Source organism: Acanthochromis polyacanthus, chromosome 19, assembly GCF_021347895.1.
Source record: "Acanthochromis polyacanthus isolate Apoly-LR-REF ecotype Palm Island chromosome 19, KAUST_Apoly_ChrSc, whole genome shotgun sequence".
NCBI lineage: Eukaryota > Metazoa > Chordata > Actinopteri > Pomacentridae > Acanthochromis > Acanthochromis polyacanthus.
This window is the reverse complement of record NC_067131.1, coordinates 5678847-5696888: the sequence shown is the minus strand read 5'-3', so window position 1 is coordinate 5696888 and position 18042 is coordinate 5678847. Positions and strand designations below refer to the sequence as shown.

At 38.7% G+C, this 18042-nt stretch overlaps 2 protein-coding genes across 3 annotated transcripts; one reads left to right on the top strand and one right to left on the bottom strand.

Annotated features, from left to right (window-relative positions):
- Nucleotides 1–1208: 1208 nt before the first annotated feature.
- Nucleotides 1209–6369, top strand: lrrc59 (leucine rich repeat containing 59). Of its 2 annotated transcripts, none has more exons than XM_051939744.1 (8): nucleotides 1209–1368; nucleotides 1515–1624; nucleotides 3112–3171; nucleotides 3983–4141; nucleotides 4455–4559; nucleotides 4632–4704; nucleotides 5173–5361; nucleotides 6021–6369. In XM_051939744.1, the coding sequence occupies exons 2-8, from the start codon at nucleotides 1523–1525 to the stop codon at nucleotides 6302–6304; spliced, it is 972 nt and encodes a 323-aa protein (XP_051795704.1). In that variant the 5' UTR covers nucleotides 1209–1368; nucleotides 1515–1522; the 3' UTR covers nucleotides 6305–6369. The 2 variants fall into 2 exon arrangements, with proteins under 2 accessions (XP_051795704.1, XP_051795705.1); XM_051939745.1 differs by having other exon boundaries at nucleotides 1493–1624.
- Nucleotides 6370–11889: 5520 nt separating this feature from the next.
- Nucleotides 11890–17030, bottom strand: nat9 (N-acetyltransferase 9 (GCN5-related, putative)). The gene is made up of 6 exons (XM_022214751.2): nucleotides 16785–17030; nucleotides 15062–15171; nucleotides 13901–14041; nucleotides 13723–13782; nucleotides 12557–12651; nucleotides 11890–12474 (listed from the first exon to the last, which is right to left on the bottom strand). The coding sequence occupies exons 1-6, from the start codon at nucleotides 16859–16861 to the stop codon at nucleotides 12325–12327; spliced, it is 633 nt and encodes a 210-aa protein (XP_022070443.1). The 5' UTR covers nucleotides 16862–17030; the 3' UTR covers nucleotides 11890–12324.
- Between the last annotated feature and the right edge of the window lie 1012 nt (nucleotides 17031–18042).

Below are 18042 nucleotides of genomic sequence, written 5' to 3'. Positions count from 1 at the left end.
AATCGCACCACGTAGTGTGTAATTGTATGCAGCAAGGGAGACCGCATACTTGTTTCCGTTTTCACGCTGTCTACATCAACTTAATGGTCTAAAACTTTGCTCCCACTAGCTTAGCCTCGTCGTCTTCTTACTGCAAAGGTACAAAGCTGCTCGTCTTCTCCTCTGGCATTAGGAAACATCTTCAAAGCTTTTCCAAATCCAAACTAAATACAATCAGAAGATCAAACTCATGTCATTGGTGCATTCAGGTGCAGTCGGACAACAAAGTTGCATTCAAGAGCGTCGGAAATCTGAGTATCAGTAATGTAAATTTCCAATGAAAATTTTAGGGGGCACACGGGGTGGCCAATCAGATCACAAGGGGGACCACTGCCCCCCCGTGCCCCCACAGAAGATCCGCCACTGCTTCTACCAGCTAAAATGGTTGTGGTAACAGTGTTACATGCATATTGTGGGACACCCATTTTGTGCATGATAATTATTATTTAAAATATTATGCTGATTAATTTTTTTTCCCACAATTACAAGAGACATCAATAAAAAAAATACCAAAAAAGGAAGATTTAAATTTCATTTTAATTGTTTTATTTGAGATTCAATTTGGTCATCAGGGGGTGGGACAAGAGAAAAGTTGTATTTTAGGGGGAACTCCAGACTTTTTTTTTTTTTTTTAAATATTCAAACATTCTTATCTCCTAGTTTTTAGTATTTTTTCTCAGGACAAGAAAATTTACACAACCGCTGCATGTTTTAGTATTTTATTATTTTATTAAAATTTGATGGGTGGGACGTAAAAGACAGATAGATAGATAGATACATAGATAGATAGATAGATAGATAGATAGATAGATAGATAGATAGATAGATAGATAGATAGATAGATAGATAGATAGATACTTTATTAATCCCGAGGGGAATTCAGGATGTTGCTGTTACTGTGATTAGAGTATGGAATAAAAATGCTACCACTAATGTGTAAGCTGAGCTAATCAAAATTTAGTTTATTACCTATTATTGGTCAATATGGAGCAGAAAACCAATACGTAATCAATTTAAAATATGCTAAATTAATAAAGAAACACTACAAAAACAAATAAACAAAATAGTTTCAGCTAACCTTTATTTACACCCTGTAGTTGCGGTTTGTGTGCAGTGCGCTGCGTCCTCCGCTCCTGCAGGCGGCGCTGTTCGTTGCAGCGTCTCCGCTCCGTCGCTCAATCAGTGACGTGGATTTTCATTGAGGCAGTCAGTGCTGCCAGAAAACACAAACTCTGCAACGTCTCACAGGTTTTCCTCAAACTTTCTTCACATTTAAAAGCCGGACCGCTCGTTTTTCCGTCACTTGAACGCAGCTTCGGTAGCTAACAGGTGAGCGGATCCTGTTAGCAGCTCTCCTGGTCTCTGCTAGTCCAAAGTATCAGCAGCAGGAAGAAACTAACTGTTGAAATCGGTTGGAAATCTCGTCTATTTGAGTGTTTTTTGTGTGTCACAGCCGCTCTGACTCGTGTTTACAGACTCCAGGATGAGTAAAAACAGCAAAGTGTTGAACCTGAGGGATAAAATCAGTGGGAATGAGGCGGACCTGAGCCTGGGGAACCTCACTGAGGTGCCAGTCAGAGAGCTGGTAAGTTTCACATCGTGTCTGTGTGGAAAAAAATGCTGTAAAATCAAACATTCAGGACATTATATAAGTGTACTATGATGTTAAACTGAAGGCTGGGGTTTCATTATTGCTGCATGTTGATTAAAATTCTAATTAAAATACCCAGAACAACAATATAAAGCAGCGTGGAGATGATTTTTTTTTCTGGCTTAAAAGAAAAAGTTAAAAATCTAATTTGCAATGTAAATGTTAAATAAGGAGGGTTACATTTAGCAAATTGGGCACACAAAGTTTTAAACCTGCTGGTGGCAAATCCTAAAAAACCCCCCAAAAAACAGAAGTTGATCCACAGTCTAATCAGTTTTAAAGCACAAAGATCATGTGACCAGCACACACTTTGACCAGTGACTCTAAAACCAACTTAAAATCCAACTTTATTCAAATAACATGAGGCCACAGAAGACAAGAGAGAATAAAGATCACTTGGATGTCCACAACTCTACCATTTGGAAATAGATTCACTACTGTTTTGTGTCTGTCAACTTGATCGAGTCCCCTAAAAATGTCTGTCAACTTCACCGAGTCCGTCAGGAAAAGTCGTACAACTTTTAACACTAACTTTGCGTCACAGACGTGTGACTTGCTACTGACGGATGGTTTCATTCATTTTCATGATGTGAGGAGATGCCGTGTGTTGGAACAATAAACACTTATTGCTTATTACTTACTTACAAATGCTTCGCCTTTGGAATAGACGTCCAATCAGAGAATCCCAAAAACTATATTTAATTACGTACGACATCTCCAGTGGTCACCACTGGGTTGATGAGCTAAAATTTTTATTTCATTTGAAGAACTCATTTATTTTTCAGGAGATGAGGAGTAATATGTTTCTTAGGGTTAGAGAAAAATGGTCTATTGACTTATTGTCCTATAAAGGACAGGCTCAGTGTGGAACCTGATGTGAAGAATAATTTCAGCAAAACACAGAGATCTCTGTGTGCAGAGTTACACTCAGGAACATTATCTTCAGAGGCTGGGAGGTCTAACGCTGCTCCAGAGAAGGACAGACTTTTTTTTGCTGTGTAACTTAGAATGAGGTTCATTTTATGTTTTGCTGTCCTGAATACAAAGATATGAGGGAGGTACTTTTCAGTAAGACATCCTCCGTTTATTTTGATTTATTTGGGTTAGGTGACCATGGAAAACTTGAGTTGTGTTTTAGAAGGAGAACCTTTTTCATGGAGAAACTCCTTTGGAATAAAAGGCAACATATTCAGTTTGAGAACGGAGCAGCAGATTAATGTGTGTTTTGGATGTGTTGCTGCAAAGCTACTATACTGGTGTCCTGTAAAAGGGCTCGGCACGCTTGTGTGCACGACATGAAACAAACAAATAAATCATATTCCACTAGGTTAAAAAGAACAAATGGTTTTTAATAAAATACTACATTCTGTATGTATGGTTTTGCTCAGTATGTACAATATATTATGTTTTTCCTCCAACAGGCTTTATTCCCCAAAGCCACTGTTGTGGATTTATCTTGTAACAACATCATCTCCCTTCCTGTGAGTATGAAACACACAAATCTTAAACAGATGATTTTTATGAAATGAAACATTTTATTTTATCCAGTTAATGTCCTTCACTTTTAAACTTAACCCACATTAATTGTTTGAGAAGGTTAAAATTTGGGATTTTTAGCAAATTCATTCATGAATTAATCAGTAGAGGCACTAATGATTAATATAGTTTTGTGTTCATTGAAAAAATCCCTGATTCTGAGCGATTAGTTTAGAATTTTAAGACTAATTTAGAAGTTTATGACACCCAGCATTTTTCATTATACTAAAACTAAACAGTTAAAATGTGTTTTCTGTTCTGGGGACATTATTTCCCTTCCTATGAGTATTAAACACACATACATATTTATACACTAAACTTAACCCTAATTAACTGCTTGTCTGAATTGTGTTTTTTTTTTTTTTTTTCGCAAATTCATAAAATGATTGATGGAGCCACTATTGATTTAATATTTTTCTGCTCATTGGAAAAACAACACGACACCTTAAATTTGAATCAACTTATTTACAAGTTTTTGAAATTTCTAGAATACTGGGAAGTAAACAGTTAAAAACCCTCTGGGGTTACGGCTTCAGTCAAGCAGAATTAACTTTATGCTACACTAGTATTTAAAGATCTTCTCTGTCTACTAATTATGTTCTTTCTGCTCGTCTCTTAACCCGATTTGCAGCTTTTTCCAGCCTGCAAACTTCAGCAGCTTTAAACTCACCTGCAGGATTTACCGCGTTAACAATCTGACATTATTAAAACTGATGTGTGTCTCTTCGGCTGATTTTCTTTCGTTCTTTCGTGCAGCCAGAGTTCTGCAGTCTGACCCACTTGGTGAAGGTGGATCTGAGTAAGAACCAGCTGACCTGTTTGCCAGATGACCTGGGGAACCTGGTCAACCTCCAGCATCTGGATCTGTACAACAACAAGCTGACGGTGCTGCCTGTCAGCTTCTCCCAGCTCCGGGTCGGTTGTCATTTTGCACTTTTATCCACAGCTTCTACCAGCGTAAAGCCTCAGCGTCTGAAATGTCCAGACTGAAACTGTTAGAATCTCACGTTTCAGTCAGAAAATGAAGCTCTGATGAAAAGATTTGGTGCCGTAGAACCAAAATACATGACGCATCAGTCTTTTTAACACTCCTCAAGGAAGCTAAAAAGTGTTTTCTTATTCTAGTATTAACCTTCCACTAGTGGTTTATTGATGATATTTAAGTATGTGAAGTGGTTTGAGTTCTCTGACTTTGTTTTTTTAAGTCTGTTTCTTCTTCTGTGTTTAGAGTCTGAAGTGGCTGGATCTGAAGGATAACCCTCTGGAGGCCGGTTTGGCCAAAGCAGCAGGAGACTGTCTGGATGAGAAGCAGTGCAAACAGTGTGCCTCTAAGGTGACACAGAGAAACAACGGCTGGTTCACCTGTAGTGGTAGAGTTTCCAAAACTAACGCTCATGTGTTTCAGGTTCTGCAGCACATGAGAGCTCTTCAGGACGAGGTCGATCGAGCACGAGAGAAACGTCTCCTGAAGGAAAAAGGTAAGAAATGAAGTTTAAAGTAAACTCTGGGGGAGCTGGGCAGCTACATTAGAACAAGTAGAGCCTTTTAAAAAAATATTACCACAGCTTTGTGTAGAAAAAGATGATGTCTGGTGAGATTCTTCATCCAACTAAACTGTAATAACACGGAATGAATCTCACACAATATTCCCCCGGGGGACAAAAAAAAAACCTCACAAAACTAGCAGAAATGCTGAACTAATCCAGGCACAAAATGTAATTATAATTCATCGGTTTTCTCTAAAGGTGTTTACAGGTTAGTCTACATTCTCATTTTCGCTCTGCCTTGTTTGGAAAAGCATCACACACCAGCAGCATAATGTCTGAGCGTCATCATCAAAGAGAATACACTGATCGATTTATGGCAGGACAAACTATTCCAGAAACACAATCAGTTAATTTCCTTTTTGTGTTGCTGTGATCACATTTCCTTCCTCCATCGATCAGAGCTGGAGAGGAAGAAGGAGGCGAAGCAGAGGGAGCGGGAGGCCAGAGAGAAGGAGGCTCGTAAACGGGAGAAGGCCGAGGAGAAGGAGAAGAGGAGGAAAGAGTACAACGCTCAGATGGCGGCTCTGGCTGCTCAGGAACAACAGAAGAAGAAGAACGAGGAGAAGAAGAAGAAGAACGGACAGGCAGGTGGGTTCAAAGGCCGAATGGTGCTCAGATTAAAGGCCAGTTCATTTGAAGAAGGCTTTATAAAGAGTTTAACAGCACAAAAAAACTGTTATTTAAGGTTTAAGGAGTCGTTCTAATTTAAGATCAATTGATATGGGTTTTCCAGGGACAACGGTACAGCATGTCACAGCAGGAGCCTGTCATTCATAACTAGACCTCTTCATTAATAAGGGTGATAACTCAATATGTAAATTAGAAGTAGGAGAAATTAAATTAGGACGTTGTTCTCTGTTTACTGACTGAGATTGATCAGTTGGTTTCCTGAAGTTCCGTCTGTTGTTCTTCTGTTTTCTTAATTTTTCACTGTTCTATTACTTTTATTACCCACTAAGGTCCAGATCTTAAAGCGTTAGTAATTATTGTTTCAGATTAATCTGTGACTGCCTTCTTAGCATAGCCTCAGCCACTGTAGGAGAAGCTAATTTCGTGTTTTTTTTATTGGCAGCAGCATGTGTTTCTAGACATTTGTGAGACCACAGAGAGGAGCTGCATCAGACCTGAAGTAGAGCATTAAATCTGTCAATAATCTGTCTATTTATCAATATCAATAATCGGTAAAATGCCGGCCATGATGATCGACTTATTCCTCATTCTAATGTCTCGTACTTGTTTCATTTCAGGGGATAAAAAGGTTGTTGTGGAATCGGCGCCCAAACCTCGCCACTCTCTCATTGGCCTGATGTTCAAGCTCCTCCTCCTGCTGCTGCTGGGATTGGTCGGAGTCGCCGCCGCCTGCCGGATGACCGACCTGCAGAAAGAGGACGTCTGTGTGCCGGTAAACGTCGCCGTGGACGACGGCCTAACCTGGGCCAGACGGCAGGAGGTGGTGGTCCGACAGCTGGTGCAAAATCTGTCGTCTGCAGCGAAAGAGTTTCTGGAATCCACGCAAACGTCCAAGAACTAAATTTGAGCTGCAGGTTTTCCACTCTCACCTGCTGAATCCTGAGAGTTGAAAAGTCTGTACAGATGGACGAAGGGGGGGGGGGGGGGGTGTGGACAGATGTTAAAAAAAAAAAAAATCATCTTAAATTCCTATGGAATTGTTGTCGCTCTTGTACCCTCTTTGTACTGTTTTTAAAAAAAATCACCTTAAATGCCTCCCTGGTGACCATGTTTTGCACTTTGGGGTTTTCTGGTGCATTACATGGAGGTCAGGGTGGATTTGAGGGTCAGTGGAGCATCAGGCGGCCCTATTCGTGCTGCACTGGAGTCACATGTCCGCTGCCAGTCAGAGTTGTGCGTCTGCCGGTGTTAGATGTGGCGATCTGAGCATGTGCAGTAAAGGCTGTGTGAATGTGAAGCCCCTCAGTCTTTTACAGTCTAATACTCACTGTCTGGGATGCAAACTAGAGCCCGACTGATACGAGTGGATTTTATCTCACTGCAGCAACAACAGGCACATACGTCGGCTCCTAACGAGACATTTTGTGATGCCAAAGATACTTGAGGTAAATTACAGTGTTTATACTCACAACTCTTCAGATTCAAAAGATACTTACACAATGTCTTAAGGCTGCAACTAAGAGTTACTTACATTATCGATTAATCTACTTTTTGGCCTCTTGATTAATCATTTAATCTAATAATTAGTGGAAAAAATGCCACTCAACTTCCCAGGGTTCAATGTGATGTCTTTCGATTCCAAAGATAATCAATTTAGGATGATTTATGACAAAGAAAAGCAACAAATCCTCCTGAAACCAGAGAATTATTGACCGTTTTCACTATTTTTTGCAAGAAATTCTACCAAACAGTCCCTAAATCATAAACTGTTTAAAATCCTGTATCAGTCAGCCTCTAATGCACACTAATCCCAGTGCATTATAATAAAAGGGCCATACTAATAATTTTGCATGTGTTAACCGTTCTGCTGTGTACATTATATCAGTTTGCAAATGTTGCTGCTGTGTTTGAAGCAGTTGGATGTATTTTTCCAGCTGTTTAAACTGTCCAACAATTTTGAAACTTGAGGCTACTTGGTTTCCAGATAAAATCCAAAACCAATGACTACGTTGAAGGAAAAAGACAAAAACAGCAGCAACATTTCCAAATTCGTTACCTGAAATAAAGTACACGTTTTGTTGCTAAGGGGATCTAATTTACAGAGGTCGGCTGTGGTATTAACTTCACTTTGACCCAGAACTTCTAAATATTCTGGTGCAAAAGGACCAGATGTTGATATTGAACCGATGGTCCAACGTCTGAAATGCCTTCATTCTGCAAAGTGTTTTGTTAAAACTCTGCCTCTACTGCACTGGGTCTTGTACAGCTTCCTCCCTGCTCAAACATTGTCCGCATCATTAAATGGCTATGCACTGCAACAGATACCTGACTTGTTGTCTTTTTGTAACAGAAGAGTAAGTCTCGCTGAAAGAAAAGTTCTCTCCATCACTTCGCACTGGTTTTATCTTAAATGTACAACAATAAAATACAGGACTGTACATTTAGTTTGTCATTTGAATGCAGATGTAACTGACTAAAGAATCAGCAAAAACGAGGTTCATTGTCTGAACATGTTCACCATGTTAGCACGCTAACAGCTAACAGGAAAACTGGAAGTCACCACAATATATATTTAGCAGTTTTTCTGAAACTTTTGAGCTAATCACTTAAACACCATCACAAGTAGACTTTGCCTAGTTGTCACAGAACAGTAGATGTTTGAAATTCAACAGTTTCTGAACACTTGAATGACTTGAAACTGAGGTGACGAAGCTCAGGTGAGTTGATCAAAAGCTCCAGAATAGACATAGTGGTGATTCTCGCCGGTTTATAAGATCGAAAATTTAACTTTAATTCTTAAAGATATCTTGAAATTGGACGATATTTGCGAAAGTGGTAAAATGTGTTTGCTCTGCTTCTAAAGATTGACTGATGCGGAGACATTTATTTTCATTTAAAGGAAGTACTGCCGTAAAAGCGGAGCTCCACAGCAGAAATTGCAAATAAATCAATTTGTGTGATGGATGATACCCATTTTCTTATCATCGTCAATACTACAAACATTACTGTGTATTTGAGGACTGACACATGAAACCATAAACCAACTAATATGTCTGTAATCACGCTGCTGCAGTCACCATTAGGCTGATGACACTTTAGTCTAATGTGTATTTATGTCTGCTGCAGAGGAAAGTTCAAGACAGGTCATGAAATTTCAGAGGAAAATACAAGCCTCTACAGTAGTTCAGTGGAGTCTGGGTAACTGCAACGCGAAGAAATGTCTACTAAAATGTCTACTCTCCCTGAGCCTGGCTCTGCTGGACATTTGTTTTTCCTTAAAGTGAGTTTACTCAACGGGAATGTTTTTCATTGAGTTTCTCTCTATAATGTAATATTATAAGGTCTTGAGCTTACTATATGAAGTACCCTGAGATGATTTAGGTTGTGAATTGGCACCATATATAGAGTAAAAGTTAAAAAAACGGTTGATTATAGTCGGTAATGTAAGTCAGGTTTTCCCTTTACTGTGTCTTAACTAATCTGAAGCCAACGTCAGCTCTGTAATACAGACCATACTCACCGTCTTAGTGAATGTTAGCATGCAAAGGAAGTGAAGGTCATTTAATAAACAAACAAGATAAAATATGGTTCTCGCTGTGTGACGATGCAGTATCTAATGTTAGCATGTTTGTCCATCTTGTTCATTTAGCCTGAAAGGAACACGGGTTTAATTTAAACTAGAAATTGTTGAGATATTTCCACTAAAACCAAGTGCCGATCTCAACGTGGTGCTGAGGGAAAAGTCAGGAGATCATCAAAGTGATGAGGATTCATTATCTAACACTGTCTGCTTGCATCCAGACACTGTTTAGTCACTTCAGTTTGGACCAAAGTGGTTGAGCACTTAACCGTTAATTGAGGCACAATAAATGATGTAAAATGATCTGTAAACTGCTCCATTATTAATGAACTAACCAACATAAAGTAATCTTCAGGTCCCTTGAGACTTAATAAGGAGTGCTTAGCGACTGTCTTTTACTGCTCTATCTTTAAATGATGTTTAATACCATTAACAACAAATTAACATTTATGAGGTGGAAGATTTCCTTCAGTTTTAGATTAATAATAGATATCCATCCCTCTGACTGTCTCCTTTTTGAACAAGCTAGTTCGGAGCCAGTGTTCAACTTAACACCAGTTCTTTGTTTTTCCACCAACTAAACACCAGCTCCAGGCTCCAAAAACTGGTGATTTTCAGGCACCAACTCTTTGCTGGGCCAGAGATAAGAACCGAGTACGTAACGGGTTGGGTGCAGGGTTACCGTGACCATAGGCGTCAGTTTAGGGGGGGACGGTGGGGACGTGTCCCGCCCACTTTTTGTCAGGGGTCATTTTGTCTCCAACACATTCAAATTCTTCACATGTAAGCCGTTGTAAACCCAGTTATTTTCAGTAGTATAGAAAATTCCGATGCTCATGAACGCACCATCCGCACTCGGCCGAGAGTTGCACAGACACGCAGCACACCTTCGTGAGGTTAAAAAAACAAACAAAGAAAATGCGCAGATGCTAAATTTGCGCCTGTGCCAAGTGGAAGCTCCGACCAGAGGCAAAATTTCGGCCCAGGAGAATTAGTACTATAGCGGCCCAGAGACCCCTCTACCTGCATGTACCGATAGCTCAACAGTTTATGCCTCTGCCTTTCGTGCGGTGGTTGTGAATTCGAGGCCAGCTTGTGGCATTTTGCCGCCGTTGTTCGACATTTTCTCAAAGTGCTGTGGCCTCCGTCCCCCCCACTTTTAAAAACAAACTGACGCCCTTGACCGTGACCAACAATCAACGGTGAAAACGCCGCTGTAGCCGTTACTTGTGACTACGATGAAGACATGTACACCCCGTCAAAAGTTTTGAGATGGGTTCTCATTCATTTGAAACTTTTGACAGGGGGTGTAGCTACTAACAGCTTGTTTATTTATTCCTGGATTGCAAACCGGTTCTTAGGAGGCACAAGATTTGAACCAACTAAGCACCAGCACTGAACTAGCACCTGGTTCTTTTTGGTCGAAAAGGGGTACGTCAGGTCAACAGTAATGGGGCAACGTTCAAAGATTTTACATCCTGAATGTCTCAAAAATGATCAGTTTCTGCTATTGACGGGAATTTTTGGTTTGTGGCTTTAGAGCATGTTGTGTTGAAGGCTTTAGAACAAAAAAAAGCTCCTACAGTGGTGCTTCATCATAACCAGACGTCCGGTTTTCAACAAGAAAATTATGAAAAATGCAGCAGACTAATGCGGCAATTAGGAGGAACATGAGACAAATATGTCAGTTTTAATGCACAAGAGATGTTCTTCACTGTGATTAGCCTGTGCACCAGAAAATGCTTTAGGAAATGACTGTTATTTTAGAGTACAGGGTGAAATCTTACTTAAACGTTTAAAACAGACACATCCAAAGTTAAACGATGTCTGGTCTTGAACGCTGTCAGTTAAAGTTGTGATTCTGGTCTTTTCTAAACGGCAGCTGTTTGGAGTTTAGCACTAAAATGTCAGAACTAGTCTAAGTGAGACACAAACCTGTCTCTTGTCTGGATTTTTAAAATTTCATTGTTATGGTTTAAATGTAAGGATGCTACAAAATAAGCATTTGCCGTTACAGTGGTGGTACCGGAATCTGCTTTACAGAGAAAGAATCAAGAGGTTTTGTGTTTTCAAATGATTTCTAGTTAGTCAAGGTTGTGCACAAGCCAAATAAGATCCTCCATTATAAACCACAGGGCATCAAAAACCACAGGTTCTTCCATTTCTGTCTAACCTGAGCATTAAAGAACACATTTAATATACTGTCCCCACATAAACTTTGGAAGTATAAAAAGCAAATCTAACAGTGCATTTCAAATTAAAAAGGTCCACTTTGATTGTGTCAATTTGTGTGTTCTCGCTCTCATGAAACTAAATGGCCTCACATCTTTACAAACCAGTAATAATTTTAACCAGATGCCAAACAAAATCTAAACATAATTTAAAGACCGAGTGGTAAAAGACAGTCTTAAAGTCTCTATGTAGAAAGCAAATACACAAGAGTTTTAGCTAAAATAAATGCATAAGTCTGCCTCTTCACTGACTACTTTTTTGCAGGTAAACAACTAAAACAAGCAGGAAGCAGTAAGCGTAACCACGGTGCAGTTGTATTACCCTGCTCAGCTGCTTCTGCTAACTCTAAAAAGCAACAAATAACTCTTATGTTTGCTGCAAGACTAAACACAAGAGTCTTAGTGCATTCCCAGCATCTGAGGAACAGAAGATCCAGTGGATTTCCTTTAATATTGATGGCAATCCCACCAAAAATCTTTGCTGTTAGCATGTTGTACAGCTAATGTGAGTAGCATTACCATTAGCTTTGATTGTTAACCCACATTACAGGGATGTGTAGAAACTGTAATGCTGTGGCGTGTTCAGAACTGATGGAAGCTAAAAAGTATTTAAAACCAGTCACTAAGGACTGGATGAAGAAAACTACCAGAGGACAAAAGGGGCCTGAAGCAAACTGATAGTTTACAGGCTTTTATTGTGCAAACAGACTTTCATTAACATTTCATCGCTACGGTGTCTTCAAGAGAATCGAAGTGGACAAATCCACGAGGCAAATGGATATATTCAATTTAAACCAAATGTAGAGTTGTCACTGGATTGTTGGTTAGACAAACATTTGTGGACTATTAATTTGGTATAATGTGGAACCTTTAAAGGAACAGTCTGACCTGTTGGAGCTTGGTTTGGTTTCAACAAGTTAGATCAGAAGATTGATGCCACTTTTGTGTTGATAAAAATGGACCTACGACCAGCAGTGGCTTAGCTTAGCTTAGCATAAAGACATAACAGTTAGCCTGATTCCGATTTTTTTGTAGTCACCTATACCACCTGTAAAGCCTACAAGCTAAATTAAAGTTATTTTAAATTTACTGACTTCTTAAGGAAGCACCTCACTGTGAACGCAATTCCCGTCTGTTGCTGCAGGTCTGTCTGTAGTTCTTCTCCTTCACATGAGCCATGTCTTCCAGCAGCTTCACCCGAACAGATTTATCCACCATCAGTTCCAGAGTCACCTCTTTGAACACCTTACACACCGACACCTGCAGCCGATGCAACAGGAACTGTGATTCTCTGAGACTCATATTTGACACCAGACACAAAGAGACAACGTGACCTTCTTACCTCCTGGAAGAGCAGCTTCTTGAACATGGCGATGCTGACCTGGTTGTCCAGCCCGATCTTTGCTTGAAACTTTCCGATCCCAAGTTTGCTCATCCCTGTTGGAGGACAACACACCGATCACCACCACTGGGGATGCAGATTTTGAACAGTTTTCGTAGCCAACAGTCGGCAGCGTTGATAATCAATAAATAATTAATCTGCAACACAAATTAAGCACAGTGGAGATTGTTCCATGTGCTGACAGAGCGACTTCCCATCACAGATACTTGACTTTCACAGCAAAAGCAGCTTGGTTTTATTAGTCTCTCAGTCATTAGAATGATTTTCTACGAGTCTCAGGTTAATTAAATGAGCTCCGGCCCGAAGCCATTAACCACCACAGAAGTCTCTGTCATGGTGGCCCATAGTTCGGTTAAAGTTCAACATAAATAGTTATTTTTATGATCAGCTGACAACTAATCGATAAATCGTTGAAGCCTTACTGTCGTCTGAAGTGAGACATTTTTGCAGCAGCAGCTCTTTTTTATATGTAATTGAGCATTTAATACCCCCGAATGCCTCTTTTTTCCTCTTCAAACAAGGCTAAAGGCATTAAATGCAGACTGTGATTGGAGCGTTTTTCAAATCAATCCAAAGAATTAAACACCAAGTGAGTCATCTGTCATGTTAATGTCGTTATTAGCTGATGTGTTAGCGGTTCATTTATCCTGACAGTCAAAGTAATGACAGGATTTAAGAATTTTTGTTTCATCAACGCCCACATTTATCGCTCTGGCTCCAGGTCAGGCAGATCATTTCCTGCAAGGCTTCGACTGATTCAGTTGTTTGTTTGCCACAACCAAAAGAATAAAAAAAAAAAAAAAAAAAATAGAAACCTGAGCAGCAGCCATTTGGCAGCAGGTAACGAGCAGCAAATCAGTCATTTTTCCTCTTAAATTCTGTAAATAACACCTCTTTGATCAATTTGCAGCATTAAAGCCGATGTGACGTGTTCCAGAAGCATTTTGTTGTATTTGTTGAAAGTCTCTTTACATCCTGACAGTGATAAATAAATGAAGTATTTATGCTTTCAAAATCCAGTGTACTGCTGCTGTTTTTATTATCCTGCACAGTTTAGCTTTAACTACTGTTAAGAAATCTTCTGACAGAGTGCATCAGCGTCTCACCGTAGCTCATCATCATTTGGGTCACCTCCTTCCCGATGCCTTTTCCTCTGTAGCTGGGCTCTGTTACAAACAAGACACAGCCTCAAAATCTGAACAAGTGAATGACAAAATAGAGCTGAAATGGACCAGATTCAGAGAAATAGCAGCTGAAGCGCAGGCTGACTCTGTCGAGTGTCACCTGCTATCATGACCTCCAGCTCAGCTAACAATGAATCTGTGGGGTCGGTCAGGAAGATGTTGACGTCTCCCACCATGCACTGCTCCTCCTCTAGACTGGAATCCATCCACCGCTGCTTGTCCAAGATAATGAACGTGCACTCTGGAAAGTAAGAGTTAAAAGACTGATTAGGGTTGAGTGAAGCTATAAGCTGAAGAACGGGCTAAAAAATGGGATTTTTTTTCTATCCTGAAATGTGGAAAGCTGAAGATGGATTTGTTTTTACCCTCTGAATCCCAGATCTCACCGGGCTGTCAAATATTTGGTAAAATTACAGCAATAATCAGTGCAAGAAAAGGAAAAACAAAAAGAAAATTTGGATTTTCAACTTCCTGACATTCTGAACTAAATTCCAGCATAAAATCATGATATTTCCTCAGCATCTACACACTAGCGGTCAAAAGTTTGGACACACCTTCTCATTCAGTGGTTTTTATCTTATTATTTTATACATTGTGGATTAATACTGAAGACATCAAAACTAAAAAAGAATACATTTGGAATAATGTTGCAAACAAAAAACTATTAATCTTCAGTATTAATCTACAATGTAGAAAATATAACGAATAAATAAAACCACTGAATGAGAATGTGTGTCCAAACCTTTAACTGGTAGTGTAGATATTTTACGTCTTACTTAGAAATTTGCCAAAAATAAACCATTTGGTCTAACGAGATTCTGTAAAAAACTAAAAATTCTGCACACCTGGATGCAACCATGAAGTCATGATTAACTCAGTTGTGACCAACAGTGATGAGACAAAAAATCTGGGACTTTTTAGCTAAACAGCAGACATAAGAAGTAAAATGTCTTTGGTATGTGGAGCCATCTAGTGGAACTTTTTCCCATAGTGGTCAAAGAATCTGGGATTATAACTGTCAAACTGCACAAAACACAAATCTGAATCCTCTCTACTTCTAGTCATGGCTGTGCTGTTTCCACAGAGATGCAGAACTTTATGTTGCAGTGAAAAATTCACCTACACTGAGTGACAATGTGACAAGAAAATACTAGCCCAGAAACTGCTTTGGGTACAGAGGGTTAGTAAATGTCAGCTCTGTTTATGCAGCGTTTCTAGGGGTTATTTATTTAGAGCAGAGTGCAGACTGAAGAGTCCTTACTGTCTTCATCTTCCCTCCAGCTCCTCTGCATGTTGTATTCCTCCTCCAGGCTCAGCGGCTCTGAAGCAGTCAGCAGCTGCAGCTCAGGTGACTTCATCCACTCGTGATACCTGGAAGAAACATTAACAGATTCCCAAAGTTAGCTTCTGATCCACAGCTTCCAATGAACCACTGAGGGAGCAAAACAATTTAATTCATATTTTGTTCAGATTTTGAGCCTGTGATCAGATGTTTCCTAATTTAACCCCCAAGCTTTACATTTCTTTTTAAAATTAGGGGCCATACATTCAGTAACAAAAACAGAACAAAACATCGCTAAAGGAAAACACAAAATGAAAAAAATATGACAAAGAGCACAAGCGAGACAAAAAGGAAACATAGCGACAAAAATGAGAAACACAGAGACAAACGACAAAAGTCAAACAAAAAAAACATCTCGTCATCGTTTAAAAATGAGTGTAAATTTATAGTTTTACAAATTTACAACTTGCAGTTAATGTCTTCTCTGTAATTTTCACACTTTGGGTTGGATTGGACCCTCTGGAGGGCCGGTTTTGGCCCGCGAGCCGCATGTTTGACACCCCTGGGTCAAACAGATATTTTTGTAATAGTGGAGTTTATATCTGATAAATTTAATAGAATTCTTTGTCTTTTGTCAGCATGTAGAGGACATTTTACCTCAAATTATCACATTTTCAAAACCACTTTCACACTGAAATTTGAGGCTGTTTGAACAAGAACATCTGAGGAATTATTAAAGTCTAAAAATTTCACAGTTATTTCTCATTATTAATGCAATACTGCACAAGTAGATAAAATAGTCTCCGATTATGGTGACATGCATCATCATTTTTTTTTGTTAATGTGCTCAAAGATGGGACTCGGATTTTTCCCCCCATATTTCCACCCACTTATAATCAGAGACTATCGAGTCTACTTGTCTAATATTGCAGATTCTGAATCAAGGGCATCATGGGAAATAATTTAAATCAAGGGATTCTATCTTTCATAGTTCCTCAAATATACATCGTCATCTAAACATAGCCTCAAGTTTCAAAGTGCTTAAATTATGTGCTTATAGTGGCAATTTAAAATATAAAAAGAGATCTTGAAAAGTATTTGATATATCAGATACTATTTTATAGATCTATGTTAATGATAAGAAAGTGTCCTGAGTTTTTTAGATGGAATAACCTTGAAGTCTTAGTGCTCTGTGACACCTGGGCAAGCAAATAATATAAAATACAATGAAAAAGCTACAGAATTAATGCTGTTTTTGTCACTTATTTTCCTTAAAAAGCACATTATAAATAATACCCAGCCCTATTTTGGTGTGGCCCTCTACAAAAATCTTTATTCTATGTGCAGGAATTAGAAGATTGAACAGCTAATATCAGCTTTACATTAGAAACTGCGGTGGTTTAGCTTAAAGAACCAAGATTAAATATATTTTAAGGGATACAACGGTTTTAAATCCAGTTTTAGATTCATAAAAACCTGAACTGCAAGAACAAACTCCAAACTCTACTAAGAAAATGAAGCTAACACCGCATTTAGAAGTCAAATAAGAATAAAACAAAGTGCAGGTAAAACAATAAGATATTTAAGAGATACTGGCAGAAAAAAAATGCACAAAAAGGCCAGAAAAGACAAATTGAGAGTGTTAATAACTGTCAGACAGGCTGGACAGTTACCCTCAGACATGAACAGCTGCTAGTGTTACCTGACCACATGGTGTTTGTTGTACGGAACCAACACAACTCTGTGTCCCTCCAGCAGCGTGTTTTCATTTATCTTCATGGTTTCCAAACCAGATCTTTATTATAAACCGAAATGTGGCAGAAAAATAACTTCAACACACGTCTACGTCCATGCCAAAGCCCTGTTTTTCTCGACAACAAATCCTAACTCCATGTTTCCACCTCTCGCTCCACTTCCTGCTTCGCTCTGGAGCCGGTAGGAACCGCGGCTGCGCACAAAATCCGGAAGGAAGGAGGTGGCACCTGCTGGACAACATCCGGTATGTGAGCGGATTTATCATAGACATATATATATATATATATATATATATATATATATATGGCATGCCGTTTAGGAAATTATATATATAATGAAAGTCGATATATATATAATGAAAGTCGATATATATATAATGAAAGTCGATATATATATAATGAAACTTGATATATATATAATGAAACTCGATATATATATAATGAAACTTGATATATATATAATGAAAGTCGATATATATATATATATATATATATATATATATATATATATATATATATCAAGTTTCATTATATATATATCAAGTTTCATTATATATATATCGACTTTCATTATATATATATATCAAGTTTCATTATATATATATCGACTTTCATTATATATATATCAACTTTCATTATATATATATCAAGTTTCGTTATATATATATCGACTTTCATTATATATATATCAACTTTCATTATATATATATCAAGTTTCATTATATATATATATATCGACTTTCATTATATATATATATATCAACTTTCATTATATATATATATCAAATCTTTTTTTCCTACCGAGCCCCGGAAGGGACATGTCCGTATGGCGAAGCGACAATGAAGGACACTCACCCGGACGAGAATTTTATTGAGTTTTATTTTGAAATCGGCCTGAAATACACAGACATTCAAGCAGTGCGATGCGCTAAGAATCTGCCATGCAGACCAGCGATCCTGATAATGGTAAGTTTTATTTCTCCAACATCCTGCTGTTATCCTACTATGAATACGCTAGCTACAACAGTCCCACATCAGTATTATGAACGTTCCGCCAGCTAACGCGGTCCGGACACCGGATCAGTGATTAGAGGTTGGCGTTGAACTATTGTTTGCCAGCCAGTTAGCCGCTGGTAAGCTAACAAGCTATGAAACAACTCCTTATAAAACCGGAGGAAAGCAGCAGCAATATTTCAGTCCAAGACC

Excerpts from the sequence above, each read along its gene's own strand:
- nat9 (XM_022214751.2), bottom strand. The coding sequence starts at position 16,861 with ATGAAGATAAATGAAAACACGCTGCTGGAGGGACACAGAGTTGTGTTG. Across the intron at positions 14,042-15,061 it reads CTGGAGGGAAGATGAAGACA|AGTGCACGTTCATTATCTTG; the intron begins GTAAGGACTCTT and ends CTTACTTTCCAG. Across the intron at positions 12,652-13,722 it reads CCAAATGATGATGAGCTACG|GGATGAGCAAACTTGGGATC; the intron begins GTGAGACGCTGA and ends GTCCTCCAACAG.
- lrrc59 (XM_051939744.1), top strand. The coding sequence starts at position 1,523 with ATGAGTAAAAACAGCAAAGTGTTGAACCTGAGGGATAAAATCAGTGGG. Across the intron at positions 1,625-3,111 it reads AGGTGCCAGTCAGAGAGCTG|GCTTTATTCCCCAAAGCCAC; the intron begins GTAAGTTTCACA and ends TTCCTCCAACAG. Across the intron at positions 5,362-6,020 it reads GAAGAAGAACGGACAGGCAG|GGGATAAAAAGGTTGTTGTG; the intron begins GTGGGTTCAAAG and ends GTTTCATTTCAG.